This window comes from Manis javanica, chromosome 15, assembly GCF_040802235.1.
Source record: "Manis javanica isolate MJ-LG chromosome 15, MJ_LKY, whole genome shotgun sequence".
Classification (NCBI taxonomy): domain Eukaryota; kingdom Metazoa; phylum Chordata; class Mammalia; order Pholidota; family Manidae; genus Manis; species Manis javanica.
The window spans coordinates 30,603,339-30,621,460 of record NC_133170.1 but is presented as its reverse complement, the minus strand read 5'-3'; the positions used below and the strand labels follow the sequence as shown (position 1 = coordinate 30,621,460).

Genomic DNA, 18,122 nt, shown 5'->3' with positions numbered 1-18,122 from the left:
TTCCATTTAAAACTTTGGTAGATATTACTAAATTGATCTCCAAAGAGGCTGTACTAAGTCACCCGTGTAGTTAATTAAACTTCTGAATTTGCAAATAAGAGATGAGAAATGCTAACTAGCACTTGCCATTTACTTTGGATTTCGGTTATCGTGAAGGAACTTAAGTATTTCCATGTCTATGTTTCTTTTTTTTTGTATCTTATTTTTTGGTCCATGCTGAATTTATAGGAACTCTTTATATTAGCAAAAGTAGTTCTTTTTATGATATGAATGTACATACATATTTCCTAGCTTTTCATTTATCTTTGGACCTAATGGCATTTTTTTTTCCCATGCAGAGAAACTTAAATCTTTACTGTGTTTGGGTTTGGTATTAAATATAAAAACACTTTTCTCTGTATCAGGATCAATAAACCACAATCATGGACCAAATTCAAACTACTGCTTGTTTTTATAAATAAGTTTACTGGAACACAGCCGAACTCATTCATTTATGTATTGTCTACTGCTGCTTTGGGGCTATAGGAGATTGGAGTAATTGTGACAGAGACTGCATGGCCAGCAAAGCCTAAAATATATACTGTCTGGGCTTTGACAAAAAAAGTTTGTTGACCCTAGACAGTTAAAACTTTTTTTCTGTTACGTTTTCTTCAGTACTATTTTATGATATCATTTTTCATCTTTGATCCATTTGGAATTTATTTTGGTCTAGGTTAGCGATCTGTGCTTTTTTCCAGATCTGTGCGTTTGTCCCAAACCATTTATTGCAGTATCTCCATCCTTTTCTGATTTGAAAGACGACCTTTTTCACATTCTACATTCTCTTTTGGTTTGTCCATTTCTAGACTTTCTAGTCTGTTTCATTGACTTTCAAGTCACTTCTCTTAAAATGAGGGAGCCATTTCAGAATGTAATTGGTTTAGAAATAATTTAAATAAGTTTTAAGTAAAAGTTGGCATTTAAGAAAGACAGAAAGAAGTAAGAGCATTCAGGTAATCATTAATAGTTATACAAAGAGTACATTTTTGCCAAGTGGTGCTGAAGAGAATGGATGGTATAAAAAGGGAAAATTAATATTAAACATGGGCTAAGGAAACAAAATCACATTGAATAAATACAGCTAACATTTAATTATTTGTCACTTTTGAATATAAATTATTCTGAAGGGAAAGGTAACAAAAAGTAGAAATTTCAAATTTACTAGGTTCTGTGGTACTGTTGATGTGGTGAAAAGATTCACAATAAAACTTCAGAACAGTAGTAGCTGATAGGAACTTATGACTATGCACAGGTGATAAAAATTCTAATTAAATATTTAAGTTATTGGTCTTGATGTGTTTTTTAAAATTAAGTTGGAAATATGACCTTATAAAGACATTATATTTATGAACAAACCAAGTCTAAAGATTTCAGAAATAAAAATGTTTAAACTGATTAATCGAAATCTTACATTTGTATTTCTATCATCCATGTTATTTGAAGCCTGTCTCTCTCTAAATACTCAGTGTCACAAAAGCCAAGAGGTTACCAGCAAACTAACTTTTATAAATATGACTGCATTTCCTTAACTCTTAGCAAGGATGTGTCCTACCTAATAACATAAGGTCTTATGCTAAGAAATTTATTACCCCTTATGTGCCCCCTTAAAAAAAGATAACACAAAAGAGTCATTAATTTCCATATTACTACATGCTCTATACATTATCAACACTCCTTAGTCATGAAATACATAAAAATGTTCTTTAAAGAGTCTCATATACATCTATGTTCTCAAGAATATATCTTTGAAACTGTAACATCTCTGATCAATGGCAGTGAGGACTGCAAGAGGGAATAGGAGAGGAAGAAGATGCTTCTCACCGTCCTTCTGAGGCTGTGCTCCTGCTTCCGGAACTGTTGCTGGAGCTGCCATGGGCACAGGCTGCAAAACACATAATCAGACACCACAGATCTTTAGCGCCAGTCATTCTTAAATGTTTGTCCTGCTACCTTTCCTCTGGTCTTTAAAAGGGGCAGAAAGATAGTGTATGTAAAGACACACTTACATCCAAGGGAATTTTCTGTTTTTTTTTTTTTTAATAGCCTAAGAGTAAGTCTGATGTAAAGAAAGACAGATTTTTAAGAAATTTTGTGTCTTACTTCTTCTATGTTGCTTTGTTAATTTCATGGGGTACTTAAGAGTGTAACTAGGATATTCACAGAGTAGTTTTAATCAGAACATTATTGTGTCACAAGCCTGAAAGGAGAAGGCAAATTCTGAAGTACAGCCTCCCCCAAAGCATGAACAAAAAATCGATAGGATCGGCCTATATACACTTCTAACCAGAGGCAAGAACACTATCTTTCAAACCAGATTTTTTCCCATAGTTACACTGCTGGATGAATGTTAATTTTTCATCAGTCTGTCTTATTTCTGTTGGCTGGAACAAACAGACTCTGAATAGGTGATAAAGGTATTAGTAATGACCTAGGTTAAGTTCCAGAATTATAATGTATTAGAGTTCAAGATTTTCAAAACTTACACCAACTGCAGATGTCACTGCAACAGTCTCTGGACTAAGTGTTCTTCTCAACTGAGCATCAAGATCTTCCAGAGGTTGCTGGGACTGAATAAAAACAACCACAGTTAAGTACAGGTCCTTGGCATACATATTCAGAGACACTACAGATAGCAAATTTATATAAGGCATACTGGTTTATGCTTTAGATTCATATAATATAACATCTGTCTTTTCACTGAATATAAAACTCAATATACTAAGTTTGACTTAGATTGCTTGAATGATTTACCAGTCTCAAAATTTTGTCAATCTCTTAAACTTAAACTCAGTTAATTTATGTTTTTATAGTTTTGAGTCTTCTTTCTTATCTTCTTATCTATTTATCTTCTCTTTAAAAACATATTTTGAAAAATGCTTCAAGATCTATTGGCAGATTAATTGTATCACATGTTCCCTATTTTTTTTCAGTTTGGTAAATCTTTGAGACCTTATAAATAAAAGATGGCATTAACATATTCTGTCACTATCAAGGGATACTATTCTTTCCTTCAGGTCTTAACAATCTATATACTTCTAATACCCTATAAATGGCAGCACGAAGGAACAGGAGGTCTGGACCCTCCATGCTCTTAATCAGGCCTACTACCATCCATTCCAAGGCCATAACTTTTACCTCTGCCACAGTCTCTCATCCTACATCTATCTTGGCTTCTATCAAACTATTCTACAGCCTTCATTTATGCTTCTTCCTCCATATCCAGGCACTATATTTGAGGGTACAAATAAAATTTACCCTCACCCCTCCATGTCTTATTTGCTGTTTCTCATCACTCTTTAAATCCTCTTAGGAATCTGAATACATGTTTTTAATAAGAAAACTGGTTTAAAACTACTCATTTTGCATACTTTCACAATGCAATTTTCTCAAAATTTAGTAGTTGATGAAGTGGGTTCTCTGAGTTATGTTATTATGGCAAGTTCCTCAAATTATGTTCTACTGTACATCTGGGATTAAAGATGTAGGGATAAATTCAGACTTCTCAAGTTAACAATTTACCATGTTTTTCTTTTATACAATTCGGAAATGAGTTCCTAATTTAGTTTCAATATTTATTTGTCCCATGGCAGAAATTGGTTATACAATGGATTCATAATGAGTACTTTCCTTACGGGAATTCAAATAAATGTGTTGGATGGTGTAGTAGCATGGGAAAGGGAAATAATTCAAATATTACAGGCAATTCTGACCACCACTATACCCAATGAGCAGAACTGAGTGTGAAATGGGAATCTCTTGTTCATGTCACTGGTCTTAGTTCTTTCATGAGCACAGGTTAGCTGAACGGTGTGGGTTTTTAAACTTAAAGATACAGTACATATGTTTCATGAAGAGTAACCCTTACACTCAACCGTATGTAAGCCAATTATTTTATCAGGTGGTCTCTGAAAGAAATGTCAAACTTTCAAGAAAAAACTGGCAGCACTGAACTCAGAATAGGGGCATTACCAATTATAGTGTGGTACCCTTTCCTAAGGAATTTTCAAAATTAACTTTGACTATGTAAATTGTTTACTTCCACAGTGGTCTAGAAACTAATCTCGTACTTAAGATGCAGTGTCACTATTTACAAAAGTGTGAATTAGAGTTATATTTGTCTGGCAAAATGTCAACTTTGCTATTTTCTTCCTTCATGGATATGAAAAGATATAAATACCAAAAGTTTTCTAGAAGACTTGAAGCAATGTTATGAACAAAAGAATGACGAAGCTTCTTACTTTAAATGGGGTCTGGGTCACCAGCTACAATGTTTCAAAAGAAAGCTGTTCTAAGCCAACACCAAATAGGAGCCAGAAGCCAAGATCATGCAATGGAGAATAAGTAAGCTCTGTGAAAGAAAGTAGGGGCACAAGAAGAAATCTGCCAAATCTTGGGGCACCTGAGTTAGTGAAGGTCCTGGAAAAGGTGGCAGCTGCTCACTGGGTGGAGTACCAGCTGGAAGTTCAGTACCCACTGGTGGCAGGACCTATAGACAGTGAAGGGAAATTCAAGTCCATGAGACACTCAAGAGTACAGACTGGAAAGAGCAATCAACTAATTTGAATGCAGCAGCATAAGAAAAAGGCACACGTGACACCTGGGTTATACTCTGGCATCTACCTTAAATAAAGGGCATTTAACCATCATACTATTATAGGGGTTACTACAACATACAAATAAAATATATAGTAAAATTCAGTAAAAGGTTTCCCTTGGGAAAACAGAACAAAGGCTGTATGGACAGGAGAGACACAGACCAGACATTCTTAAGCCACTTATTTGGTACAGTATTATTAGGCTTTTCCTAAAACAACAAGACTTTTCTAGGAAAACAAGAGTCCAGAAATAACCAAGGGGTAGGTGTGATATCAAATAGCATCAGAAATCTAACACTGTGAAGCAACATGTGCTTTGTCTGAGTGCAGCCTATTATCCTACTAAAAAGAATCCCACATCAATGACAATGCAGAAAGATGAGTGAAGCAAACAATACAGTAGAAAAAATACAGCCTGGTTATTTGGAGAAGATCAGAGAGGTTGAAGATGGTAGAATAAGAGGAAATCCATCACAGCTGAATTAGAAAACATATTCTAATTAATTTATTCCTAGGATTAGATTCTTTTCTCCTCCACTGTATCAAATTCATCAATTTCCAATTTTTTATAAACTCCAAATTGTATATCTGTGAAACCTAAATAAAGCAGAAAAAATGCTTCATTCTTACTGAAACTAAGACTGTGAACTCCTGTTACTATGTTTAATTGCCAGCAGAGGCATGTAGCTAGCTCCCTTTTGGGATATAGATTTCTTCAGTTTGTAGTAATTAGGAAGAAATGCCTGTATTTTACCTGACTATAGTACATTCTTAAAAAAAGCATGCAGTATAATCAACCCCCAAAATTCTGCTATATTTCAAAAGAAAAAAGTATCTCATGTTTAATGTACACATGCATCCTAAAATCACCTTCAATCAATTGACTTAATAAATTCTGAATGTCTACTATACGCCAGGCATCTCTGTAACTACATTTCTAATTTGCAAGGCTGACTTGAAAAAATGCACTTATTGGAGGGAAAAAGAGTGATCATATATATCAAATTATTTCTAAACAAAAAGCTTACTGGAGCCTTGGTCAAAGGTGGCTTTAATGGAGCCCCTCCTGCTTTCCCTCCTGGTGCAGTGCTGACCGGGGTGGAAACTTGTCCAGCTGTGACCACTGGTGTAACCGATGAGCCAGTTGTTCCTAATGGCAGACTGGCTGGTGGTGAGCAAGTGCTTGCTGTGGAAGTCACCAGCTTGCCTGGTGCAACAGCGGTGGTTGGCACACCAGGTGGGAGAGCGGTCTCTACTGCCATTGATGTCTCCAGTGAGACAGAGGCATGTGGAGCTCCAGATGAGCCATGTTCACTGAAGAGAGACCGCAGTTTCTCCTCTAGAGTCTTTATGTCATCAATGCCAGGAGCTTTGGGCTGTATATCAGCATCTATTTCAGGACAGTGAGTATGGGGCTGGTTGGGAAGCAAGGCTGGCTGAGGCTGACTATGAATTAGTGTCTGCTGTACAGCAGGCACACTGGTAACAGGTTGTACCACTGGTGGGATACTGGGTACCTGGGGTAATAAGGGCGTAGGAGTAGGTCCTGCTGCTTGGGGAAGGACAGGAATAGAAGCTACAGCTGATGGAATGACCAAAGAATGGACCCCAACAGGCCCAGAAACAGAACTACATACTCCTGCTCCAGGGGAAGAAGAGGAAGATGATGCAGAGAGGGACAAAGCCAACCCAGCTGCACTGCTATGGGATGTGTTATCCAGCGAGTGTGCACTAACCACCACCGTTTCAGCTGGGGTAGGGGTAGCGGAGCTGCTGCTAAGATGAACAGCTGGCTGTGAAGCTATGCTTGGGAAGGCGGGGGTGGTAGATGCCGAAGACACCATGGCTATCCCAGAAGTACTGCTTGCTGCCTGCTGAGGTAATATAGGTGGAGGCTTAGCACCTGGGGCAGCACCACCACCCCCTGCAGAGGCTGGAGCTATTAAAACTGGTATTGAGGTCAAAGTGCCTGTACTAGAAACAATGCTCCCAGGCGCAGGAGCCTGAGCTGGCTGGGATGTTGTTGATATTGAGACAGTGGTAGCTGCTGTGGTGCCTGACACCTCACTGGTAAGTCCTGGTGATTCAGACACAGATGGTACAGGAAGACCACTTGAGGTTATTACACCTGTGCATGTGGCAACTCCAGCAACCCCTTTCCCAGCAGGCACTGTAAGCTCAGACTGAATTACTGGGGTGGAAGTATCAGTAAGAGGGCAGCTAGGTGCAGGGCCTGATACAGCAGGCGTGGCTGCTGCTGTGGTTGGCACTCCAGAAATGCTACTCATGGAAGGAGGTACTACTGGAAATGTTGGTCCTGTATGACTGAAGTTGGGAGGTGCTGTACTGGGTCCTTCTGTCATTTGGGCATGTCTAAGTGCAGAAAAGGCCTGCTGCAGACTAAGGGATGAAGCAGAGTGAGACAAGTTCACTCCAGTGCCATGAGACGTAGAAGCAGCGACTGCAAAGGAAAATATAAAATCAGAATCAGTCTGTTTTAAGAGGGTGGATTCAAAAGATTGTCTTAATAATCTGCTTTTGGATTACCAATAATACCATATACCAACAGGGTTTAAATCCTCTCCCAAAGAAAAAACAGGCTCTAAAACAGCAAAATAAAATAGTCGTTTGATCAACATAAGTTATTTTGTATGAGTATCTATTTCTGAAGAAACACAGAGTAACCTTAAAGTATGTACAATAGTCCTAAATAGAGAAACAAACACATCTACTGTATTTATGCGGCTGTTATATAATATGGCTGTCCTTTTTTGTTCTCTTTAATCCTCTCTAGTCGTCATCTATTTCCCTCCTCCATACAGATAAACGTTTATCTGTTGGTTATAATTCCAATTTTTACTCTTCTTTATTGTCTGTGTAATCACTGAACTACAGCTTGATGACCACACTTCCAACATAGCAGAGATGCTGTAGGATTTATCTAAGTGTGTGGCAGAAACAATTCTTTACCTGTGTCAGCAGATATTTCACTGGTAAAAATTTTTGATTCTTGTAATCGACTTTCTGGCACAGGACTCACTATAAACCGTCTTCCAGCAGAATGAACAACTTGAGTTAAAGAACTGGTAGGAACACCTGGGTAAAAAGAAACAATCCACTTAATCACATTACTAGTATGTACACAGTCACCAAAATGAAGCTTTAAGAATTCATTAGTAGCTCACAACTTCTTAGGTCAGAGTTAAAAGCAAACATGGAAAGAAAAGAAATTCACCTATTTGCTGGGGCATGGAAGATGCAGGAATTGGTTGTTTGAACTCTCCTTCCAATTTCTACAACAAACAAAAGTGATTAAATCTGTTCTCAAATGCAATCTTGACTCATTAGGCAAGCCCAACTGCCACAAGCAAAGAGAACATAAATGTTTGATAATCTCAGTCAGAGGTATAATGTGGTATCACTGGACATTTTGCATGGTAAATTTAGCACTACAGAAATATTCTCGATTAAGCAAAGCTCCACTGTGGGAATGGAGAACCTACTTGAGAACCTGAAAACCCATAGTCATCCTTTCCCTGTAGACTCTCCAATCCTTGGTCACCCTCTGGCTCCACACTGACATCCTCACTGAGCATTTCATCAGCTTTTTCAATAATTTCCCGAACTTGATCCACAAATGACTCTCTTTCTATTGCTAGAATAAAGTCATTGTTAACCTGTAAAAGAAATGTGATATCAGTCTGATTAGTACAGTGTTTCTCAAGCTTTAAGTCACTCACAATCTGCACTACTCTCATGACTTTTCCCCTATCTGCACACTACCTGTATTATTATTTATTTGATATGAAAGTTCTTCAGTACCTAGTTAGACATGTTCTAGACAGAAATACCTCTAAATCACAGATTTGGTGTGCCCGTTATGTCCATTGTCAAAATAGATTTTATTTTGTTTAACATTGCGTATTTGCCTAGGACAGTGGATATTAAGATCAAGACTAAGGCAAAGTTTGTAACACCAAATGCAGACATACCATAATGGTTGCTATCTCCTCGGGGTTGTCACCATCTAAATCAAACTTAAATGTAACCATTTTCCGATTGTGAGTCTCTAATTGACACTCTACTACTCGGTCTCCTTTATTTGAAACCTAAAAAGAAAAAAACAAAAGGCACTTCATATCTCAGATCAAATTCAGCTTTGTTACTGAATTTGAGAAAGTAATGCAGATTAACACTTAAGCCTCACGTTACCACTATTCTATGAAGCCCTAGTAGTCTACCTCTTAAACTGGTAGCAAGAAAGCCTTAAGAGATTACCAGCCTTTGAGTTACTTACTCATCTTTCACTGAAGAATATGGAAAAAATGTAAAATCTTTGTTCTACAAACTAACTCTTCTTTTTCTAAAAGGTAAATAATGTCTTATCACAGAAATAAAGAATTTAACAATATCATGTGGGTAAGGAGAAGACTTTAAACTCGATTTATCAATACACCTGAGACTTAGAAATATTTAAATGATACTAACTAACTATATGCAACCCACAATCAGCAATACTTACATTCAAAATTCTCAATTTAGGTCGTGAAGTCTTTTCATGACGAGAGCGACTTCTTACAGATTTTCGATAATGCCGTTTTGTAGTTCTCCCTTCATGCCTTCCACTGGATGATGGGACATTCTCATTGCCATCACTCATACCTGAAGCAACATCTGAATGTGCACTTTGAAAAAAAAGTTCAGTTTACAATATGAGATTTAAAGATTTGATATTCTGACCTTCCAGTCAAGGAAGGAATCTGACTTTACATACCTGTCTATAGAGGAGACTAGAGTGGTAGGCTGAGGCTGGGTAGGCTGTGGCTGTGCTGTTGGAACTGGCTCTACAGGAGCAACCTGGGAGACTCCCTGAGTACTCTGCGAACAGAAAGGGTAATGCATATCCTGGCAGTAATGTATATTATTTATTATTGACCATCCCCAATAAGCCACTCTTTTTTTTTCTTCCCCACCAAACCCTTACCCCCAAGTTCTAGAAGCCCTTGATTTAAAGGTAATTCTTAATATTTAGCATCTAGAGACAGTGCACTTAAAATTCCAAAGGCAGTGTCTAAGCTAGTCTCTGGTATAGACTGCATGGACACCAGCCAACATAGCTGCTATGGAGTGAGAAACTATAACTTGACATGCAGCCAACATCTTACCAGAAGTGTGCAATAGGGCAGGTAGAGCAAAGTGCAAAGATGACTCAGATCTTTCTCCTAGTAGGGCAAAAATGACAGCTGGGAGTATAGCAGGCTAAGAGACCCCTATGACTGCCAATGTAAGAATTTGTGAGAGGATAAAAATAATGGCCAAAGCGCCAGCTAAGGAAGTGAAGTGCTAATAGGGTTACTCTTCCTCAAGGCACACTCACTTCCCAAGAAAACAGCCAGTGGCCACAAGGCCCCCATATTGGCATTTCATTCTGCTGTAAGAAAAAGTCATGCAGAAATCAGTCTGAGATAGTCTCCAAATGAGTTCTTTATCAGGGGAACCTATGTTTCTCCTTTGTCATTTTAATTACATTAAATATATTTTCTATATAAACATGCAGTACTTCCATTTACCTCCAGAGCTGCTTGCTGGGAGGATGTGGTGGGGGCTTGTTGTGCTAAACTCACAGCTGGTTGGGACACTTGAATCTGTCCTCCTATACTGCCCACAGGAACCAAAAGATTTGATTCCACATAAGGCTGCACCACTGTAGGAAAGTAACCTGGTGCAGCCAATGCTTCTGTTGACATGGGAGGGGACAGGACTGTAGAAGGGATGCAAACAGAAGCCACACTGGAAGAGGAAGCAATATTTGAATCTCCTGGGTATTGTGGTGGCAGTTGAGGTGGGAAGCCCTATGACAGAAATCAGGAAGGTGAGTTAGTGCAGGTCGGCTCATCATATTAGCAAAATAGCAAGACATGCAAAAGAAAAACCAAAAAAATCAAGCACAAAGCAAAGAAGAATAGTAACCCACTCTCTTTCCAGTAATTTAAAAACTTAAAGATGATTCTTGAAATAAAATGATGGACTGGTTTCAATTTAGGGGACAGGACTCTACAACTATACTTTAAATTGTTTTTTTTTTAAATTCATGGAGATTATTTAAATAGGAGGAACAGACATAATTCCTTCTATAAAAATACCTTTTTTAGCCAATCTTAAATGGGAGAATGCAAAAACTCAAAAGTATCATTCTAGGCATATCATGACATACTCATCTTCTAAATCCAAACCCTGAAGCTTTTTATTCATAGCATGTTGGCTACTCTGTTTACCTACAAAAAAAAAAAGGAGCCTGACGCACTCTATTATTAGCCATATCTAATCTTTCAATCACCTTCACTGTTTATTAAGACCATTTTTCTTCAAAGAGGTATCCAAGAAAAATGAAAGCAAATCATCACCCTATCTTTTCTCAGAATTTTATTTAGTTTTAGCTTTTCCAGTTGGGATCAGCAATCTCTGTTATTGCTAGTTATTTTAATATTCAACTATTAGATTTTCAAGTCCTTGATGGTTTATTACAACCAAACTTTCTGGTGCCCTTTTTCATTAGTTGACACAATACCTGGTACAGAATATCTCCAGAGGGAAGTGGAACCTCAGCAGCTTGTCCAAGGTTAGCAGGTATTCCCATGGACTGAACTGCTGGCTGCAGGAGTTGCGGGTGAACCTGACTTGGCAGCTGAGTCACAGACTGCAGGAGGGTTGGAAGCTGACTAGGAACCACAGTCGGTCCCCCTGGGATCACAGTTGCTGTAGCAGATGAAGCCAAAGTGAGCAGAGGCTGATTAATGCCAGCTGCCATTGTGATGGGAAGGGATGAGAAACCTGTCTGAGCTGCAGACACATGAGCAGTTGATATGGGAACTTGAGAGATGGGGTACTGAGGATGTAAGGAAGTAGGGAGTGGCTGTCCCATAGGGAGGAAATGAGCACCAGAATGCACTGGAACAACTGAGGGTTGTGTTGCAACTGGGATCTGAGGTTCGCCTTGGATAGTTGGTGCTGCCTGGGAAACTGGAAGCTGGGAAGGTGAAGAAAAACAAAACACACAGACTTAAAAAAAAAAAAAAAAGCAAGGCTGCCAAAAGCAAGATTTAAATATTAGCCAAAAAGAAGGAAAATTTAAAAAACAACAGAAAAAACCCCAAACCAACCCTGGGTACATTAGTGTTAGTTATGCCATATAAGAATAGGGAAAGGAGAGCAGAAAAGGAGGCTGATAGATTGGCTATGGTGCCAAATCTTTTGTTGTAGAAAATTTTGCTAAATCTTCATTGTTTAACAATAAAAGAGGACCTTCTACAGGCAAGGTTGTTGTTATTTACAGTTTTACTCAGATACAGTTCACATACTGTAACCCACTGGTACGTTTGCGGTCACTAAATCTATGACTGCTATTACAACAGTTACAAATTTCAAATGAGTACTTTCCCAGTGGAATCAGATTTTATCCATACTGCTTCCACAACTCTTAAATCTAACACAGGCCTATGAAAGTAGGTATAATTACCATGTTTCACTGACTTTAGGATGCAATCATCCCTCCCCAACTCCTGGGCATTTTAACATTTATGAAACTCAGATATAACATACATTTAATGGTATGTCAGTATTCAGTGCTACATAAAACAACGGTGCATTTTATAACAGACAAATCTACATGAAAATACAGCATAGGTGCAAACCTAGAATATTAAATATGGTTGACACAATTCTAGGAAATGTCATTGGTTCAGTTACCAAAGCACTTCTATTTAACCCATCATATCTAATACCTATCAGACCAATTTTAGATTGATAAACCTGAAAGTTTTTGGACTACCACCACTATCAGCATGTACCCATTTATATCAATCAATGCATATGCACTGAAGGAACAACTTTCACTTGATTTTTGCAATGAAAATGACCAATTTCGTTATTTTAGCACTAGAGAAGGTAGAGGCCTGTTCACATGAAAGGACAAGTTACATGGAAATCATGTTTAGGTATCCTTTTAGAAACTAAGAGTTTACCTGTTTTCCAGCTGATACTTGAGGCAAGACCTGTGGAGCTTGAGGCTGGCTCCCTGACTGTGCAGTAGGGGCCTCGTTGGAGGCTGATGTCTGGGGAAGTGAATACTGTACTGTCTGTTGAGGCGGGGCTGTCTGCTGTATCCCCTGCTGTGAGAATAAAATATAATTACTCAGTTTTATTTCAAGTTATTAAAACATGTTTCTAAGGAAGTATGTTTGCCTAAGGTCTTCAGTGGCTGTAAATGATGACAGTTTATTAGTAATCAAGACATACACAAACCCAAATTCATCAATTCCCCTTTACATTTATTGCTCTTATTCCTCTGGTGTTCTTTTTGGTACCACCAAGAACAATTAACCAGTATTTAAAAACTTGAGTCACCATTGGTTCTTTACCCAACATCCTCCCTGCCCCAGCAGTGGGTCATTTACAAAGACATTTGGACACCATATCCAAATACATCTTCCCTCCTCCAAACCCCCTCCTGTTTTTTCCCTGTTTCTTGGTATTAGCTCTCACTTTGGTCCTATATAAAATGAATCCAATCTCCTCCTTTAATCTTTTTTTATCAACTGTATAATCAATATGCTTGAAGAACAGTTCTGATTATAGCTACAAAATGGTGAGAAAAACTTTGAATTGGGAATTTTAGCTTTATCATTTACTAGCTAATGTAAAATTTTAGAGACTGCTCATCTTACTGCCAAAATAAGGTTTCCTTTTTTGAAAACAAAGACGCTATCACTTAAAGTAGAGCAAAGGGAATAACATTTGGGACTCAACCATGTGCAAACCACTCTAGTATAATATACGTGAACTTATAATGCATGCTGCATATTGTACCCAAATACTAAATTTTGTAATAAACTAATACTCCCCTTCGCCTAACAAAAAGCTGAACTTTATAGCTGATTTTTAAGACTGATGTAAAGTTTTTAATTTTAGAACAAAACATCTTTTCATAATAAAATTTTAACCAATATATAAGAATATAAAGTTAAATGAAAATATCTCTACCCTATTTCTCCAGAAGCAACCATTTTTAGTTTGGGATGGTGCCTCCACTTCATGGATTTTCATATGTATAAATGGTCATTTACTCACAAGTACATTTTTCATTGTTAAAAACAAAAACATACTCATTCTGTGAATACTGTTCTCCAACATGCTGTTTTCATTTCATTTACCTATTGCATCAACAGCCTAATGATGAATGTTTTGGTTGTTTTGATTTTTTTTTTGCTGCTAAGAAATGCTACAACCACCAGCCTTTCACATATGTCCTGGCCCATATAACTAATTGGTTACTGCTGGTATAAAGATAAGCTATTTGAGTGTGTATCTGTACATGTGCACATATACATGGAGATATAATTGACATATAACATAACTATTGGTATACATACATACATATATGTATGTATTATAAAATCATCACAGTAAGTCTAGGTAACACCTATCATCATACATAGTTACAATTTTTTTCTTGCTGATGAGGACTTTTAAGATCTATTCTTAGTAACTTTCAAATATATAATAGTCTATATACAATATACAATACAAATATACAAAAGTATAAACTACAGTCATCATGTGTATATACATTGCATCCCAGGACCTATTTTTATTTGTATATTTATTATGTATCTAGCCACCTCACTGAGCATCCTAGATTTTTTAGGGTGATAATCTGCAAATAATATTTTGCTCTTCTGATATTTATTCTATACTTCTTTCTTATTATACTAATTAAAACCACCAAAAGAATACTGATATATAATAGTGACAGCAGTCACATTTGTGTTAATCTTATTAATTTCTGATAATGTATTCTAACTTAAAAAAAATCAGGAACAAATGCTGAATTACATGAAATTTATTTTCAGCAACTAAGGTGTATCGTGTATCTAATTATAGAAGACACCTCTGAATATAATACAATTTCCCTATTTTCCCAGGAAAAAAAGAACTAAAAAACTAGAAAATCTTTTTGATCAACTTGAATATATTTAAACTTTAAGTAATTCACACTGAACTATCTAACAATCATTAATTTACATACTCAAATAAGATTGTATATTTCATAAACATACTTAGAAATATTGCTTCCCCTTTTTCATTCGAACTCTTCACATGTAATATACAAGTGTCTTTATCTTCACTGGAGCTACACTACAAATGCTCTAGTTTTCTGTAGCATAACACTTTCCTTTTGTGTCTTGAGGTAAAATTTATAGAAGATAAGCAACTGTTTAAGTAATATGATAGTCAAGTTTTTTTGCATTTGTCTTATAGGCTTATTATTCATGCAATATCTGTATGGACTCCTAAAAGTGATTTTTAAACAAGCTGTTTACAGTGACATAGAGAACCTGGAATACTGAAATGCCCCTAAGAACAAGAATCAAATCTATATTCAATTTCTTGGCTTTTATTTTAAAGGCAATTCTGTCGGATGTTATCTAAAAACATTTCCGACTACATATACTATTTAAGGTTCTTACAACCATATCTGTCCTCGCCAAGTTCTACTTTATACATTAGAATTTTTTTGGTTATTGTTCAAAATAAAGGACAATGAGAGAGCACTGTAATATCAAAGTATGATAAAGGTTTGAATACATGGTGATTTCCTTCTCTATTAAGGGGAGGGGATAAATCTGAGGAAAAAATCCCCACCTTATACTTGGGCATATGATTACCTCTCTCTCACACCCCAATTAATGCAGAACCATGCTTACATCAAGAACTGAAATCAATCAACAATTTTCTTAATCTATACCTTCACTTATTTGTGTTCTAGCTAAAATGAACTATATATTAGCATTATATTAATCCTCAGTTCCTTGAACGTTTGGGAACAAACTCCCCAAATTAGAAGTTTAAAGCAAAGTTCCCAATATAATTGTTCTTAGGACAAAATTCATTCACAGTGCCTCTTAGCTTAAAATCTGCTACCCATCCCACATATTAGAAATAATTAAAAAAAGAGTATAGTATTACTAGAGTCAAGCACAATGAAAGTAATGGCAAATGCTCATAAAAGGATAAGCATTAATATAAGTAAATTATGTGTAGAATCATCAGTTTAAAAAGGCAGAATTTATACCAATAATAATGAAGTTCAATGTATGTCTAGCAGATTATTAAAAATTATGTTTAATAAAAATACATTGTAAAGTGTCAATGAAAACAAGAAAGGTTATGCCTCTTGACTTTCCTTTTAAAAACTTACCAAACCATTTATACCAGTAATCTAATTCATAAAACACATAAAATAGTGTTTTGGCTACTGCTAATTCATAAAATGTAGCAATGTTGTTCTCACCTGCTGAGAATGTATGGGTTGGGAAGATGGAACCCCCGTTAAGCTACTTGAGGATGGCTGACTCTGGCTCTGTCCCTGTGCCTGAAGGAAAAAAGTGGATGCAACAAATTAGTGATGCCCTAAGTAAGTGTATAAAGACTTCAGGCTTTTGCAATAAATATTTAAGCTACTGAGAATTTGCTTGAGCAAAATGAAACCTGAGCTTGATGGAACATGTATGGGAGAAAACACTGGGACATCTTTTGTAAGAAAGGTTAGAGAAGGGTTGTTTATCAGAGATATTCTCATCCCATGCAAAAACCACTGATGGTTGAAACCTAACCTACCATTGCTGCTCAGGCTATAATTTTAGCTGGTCAAAATATTTATAATAAAGCTCTTATTGAAAATATAATAATCCAGACAATATTAAGACTACCAATGTGAAAAAAAATATGTACCTGAACAATTAAAGCAAAAAGAGTATTCAACAATACCTTGGCTCCTTTTGCTACTTCTTGTAGTACCATGTGACTTTTATCAAAAATGTAAAAAATCTATTATCATCAACTACCAAGAACCCAGACCAATGGCTGTCAACCAGCGGTGGTTCTGCCTGTCACAACTGGGGGAGGTGGCGACTACTAGAGGCCAAAGATGCTACTAAACATACTCTACACAGAAGAGCCCCCCAACAGAGAACTGACTAACCTAGAACATCAATAGTGTTGGATCTGAGAGACCCATATCTAGTAGAAGTTTAAGCTAAAATAAACGAGAAAGTGAGAAATGAATGGAGAACTTTATACAGATAACTTAAAGAAATGAAAAGGCCCACCATGGCTGTTCCACTTCAGCTCAGGGGGGTTTCTTTGAAGCTGACTTGGACATGACATCACATCCCACTGCATCTAACCACTGTAAATATTTATTCTTCTGCAATATGTCTGCAAATCAACTACCTGTTATTTGGAATTTTGCACTGGGGTTTGAAGAAGAATGGCTGGTAGTGCATTAAGAATCACTAGTACAGTAATGTGAGTATACTGCATGTTCAGGCAGTATAATTTCCAAGGTTCTGGATCTTCTTGTTTTTTTTAGTACCATTCTAAGTAACTGATACTTCATGTATACTTTCAGGGCTGTTCATGCCCCTGACTGGGGAAGAACATAGGACAAAAGTATGAAGAAGCACATACAGCACTTTTATAGGAGAGTGGAATATTTAAAAGATCCAAATGATGTCTTGGATGTATTGCTGCAAAGACTCCTATATAGATTTTATAAGACTTACACATTTGACAAATGTATCAAAGGCATATACGAACTAGTTAATACTGACTCTACTTATTGAAATCTACTATGTCCATTACTTTGTATCTGCAAGAGAGTGCATATGCTCATACACATACAAAACAAAATTCAAATATTAGGGAAAAAATCAAGGCCTTGAGATAGCTAACGTTCCTTAGCTTGCAACATACATCACAAATTCTCAAAATGAATGATCCAAAAAACCCCCACCCCCACATTAGATTGTAACTTAATTGCTAAAAATTAGAATCAGTCAATTTTTATGGATTAACATTTTATTTGGACATGTAATACACAGCGACTTGTTTAATCAATGCCATTTTAAAGGCAACTACATTTGTGCAAATTCCTAAGATGTTTTCTTTCTGTCTTTTAAGATCTTTCCACACTAATGAAAATCTGTGCACTTTCATTACTACTGCTACAAAAAGTATTATCTATTTTCCATTCTTTTCACTTTACAGGAAAAAAATCACCCTTTTTTTAAAACTAGTTATGGTTGTTTCTAGGGAGAAAGAAAAAATTCACATTGGTATTTGTAAATAATGCTGTGTCAACTTTACATTATAGACATTTGCATTTGCACTAGTAGTTGAAAATAGTCTATATATGGATAGAATTGACTTCACAAGTGACTAAAATCCTAGGTTTTTTGTTGTATTTTCCAAGGGTTTGCACATATTATAAGTAGGCAGCTTCTCTCTATAAGTAGGCAGCTTCTCTCATATTTTGTTGTAAATACAAGTAGCTTATAATCCCCCCCAAATGAAGAAGCTCTTAATAAAATTAAACAATATTCCTCATAATGGAAAGGAGGGATAGAAAATTAAATGTAATGGTACACA

The 18,122-nt window shown here is 36.6% G+C and overlaps 1 protein-coding gene across 18 annotated transcripts in view; it reads right to left on the bottom strand.

Moving 5' to 3' along the window:
• Nucleotides 1-18,122, bottom strand: part of WNK1 (WNK lysine deficient protein kinase 1) — a 179,231-nt gene that overhangs the window by 15,824 nt on the left and 145,285 nt on the right. For 12 of the 18 annotated variants that reach the window (XM_073223926.1, XM_073223917.1, XM_073223918.1 and 9 more), the window contains 14 exons: nucleotides 15,985-16,065; nucleotides 12,656-12,802; nucleotides 11,203-11,661; nucleotides 10,205-10,486; nucleotides 9,409-9,512; nucleotides 9,157-9,319; nucleotides 8,627-8,743; nucleotides 8,138-8,311; nucleotides 7,870-7,927; nucleotides 7,605-7,730; nucleotides 5,663-7,095; nucleotides 4,439-4,525; nucleotides 2,523-2,606; nucleotides 1,861-1,921 (listed from right to left, as the gene is read on the bottom strand). In XM_073223926.1, coding sequence (XP_073080027.1) covers nucleotides 1,861-1,921; nucleotides 2,523-2,606; nucleotides 4,439-4,525; nucleotides 5,663-7,095; nucleotides 7,605-7,730; nucleotides 7,870-7,927; nucleotides 8,138-8,311; nucleotides 8,627-8,743; nucleotides 9,157-9,319; nucleotides 9,409-9,512; nucleotides 10,205-10,486; nucleotides 11,203-11,661; nucleotides 12,656-12,802; nucleotides 15,985-16,065 — 3,376 coding nt within the window. The remainder of the gene's footprint in view (nucleotides 1-1,860; nucleotides 1,922-2,522; nucleotides 2,607-4,438; nucleotides 4,526-5,662; nucleotides 7,096-7,604; nucleotides 7,731-7,869; nucleotides 7,928-8,137; nucleotides 8,312-8,626; nucleotides 8,744-9,156; nucleotides 9,320-9,408; nucleotides 9,513-10,204; nucleotides 10,487-11,202; nucleotides 11,662-12,655; nucleotides 12,803-15,984; nucleotides 16,066-18,122) is intronic. The other 6 variants (XM_073223920.1, XM_073223922.1, XM_073223910.1 and 3 more) reach the window with 5 other exon arrangements.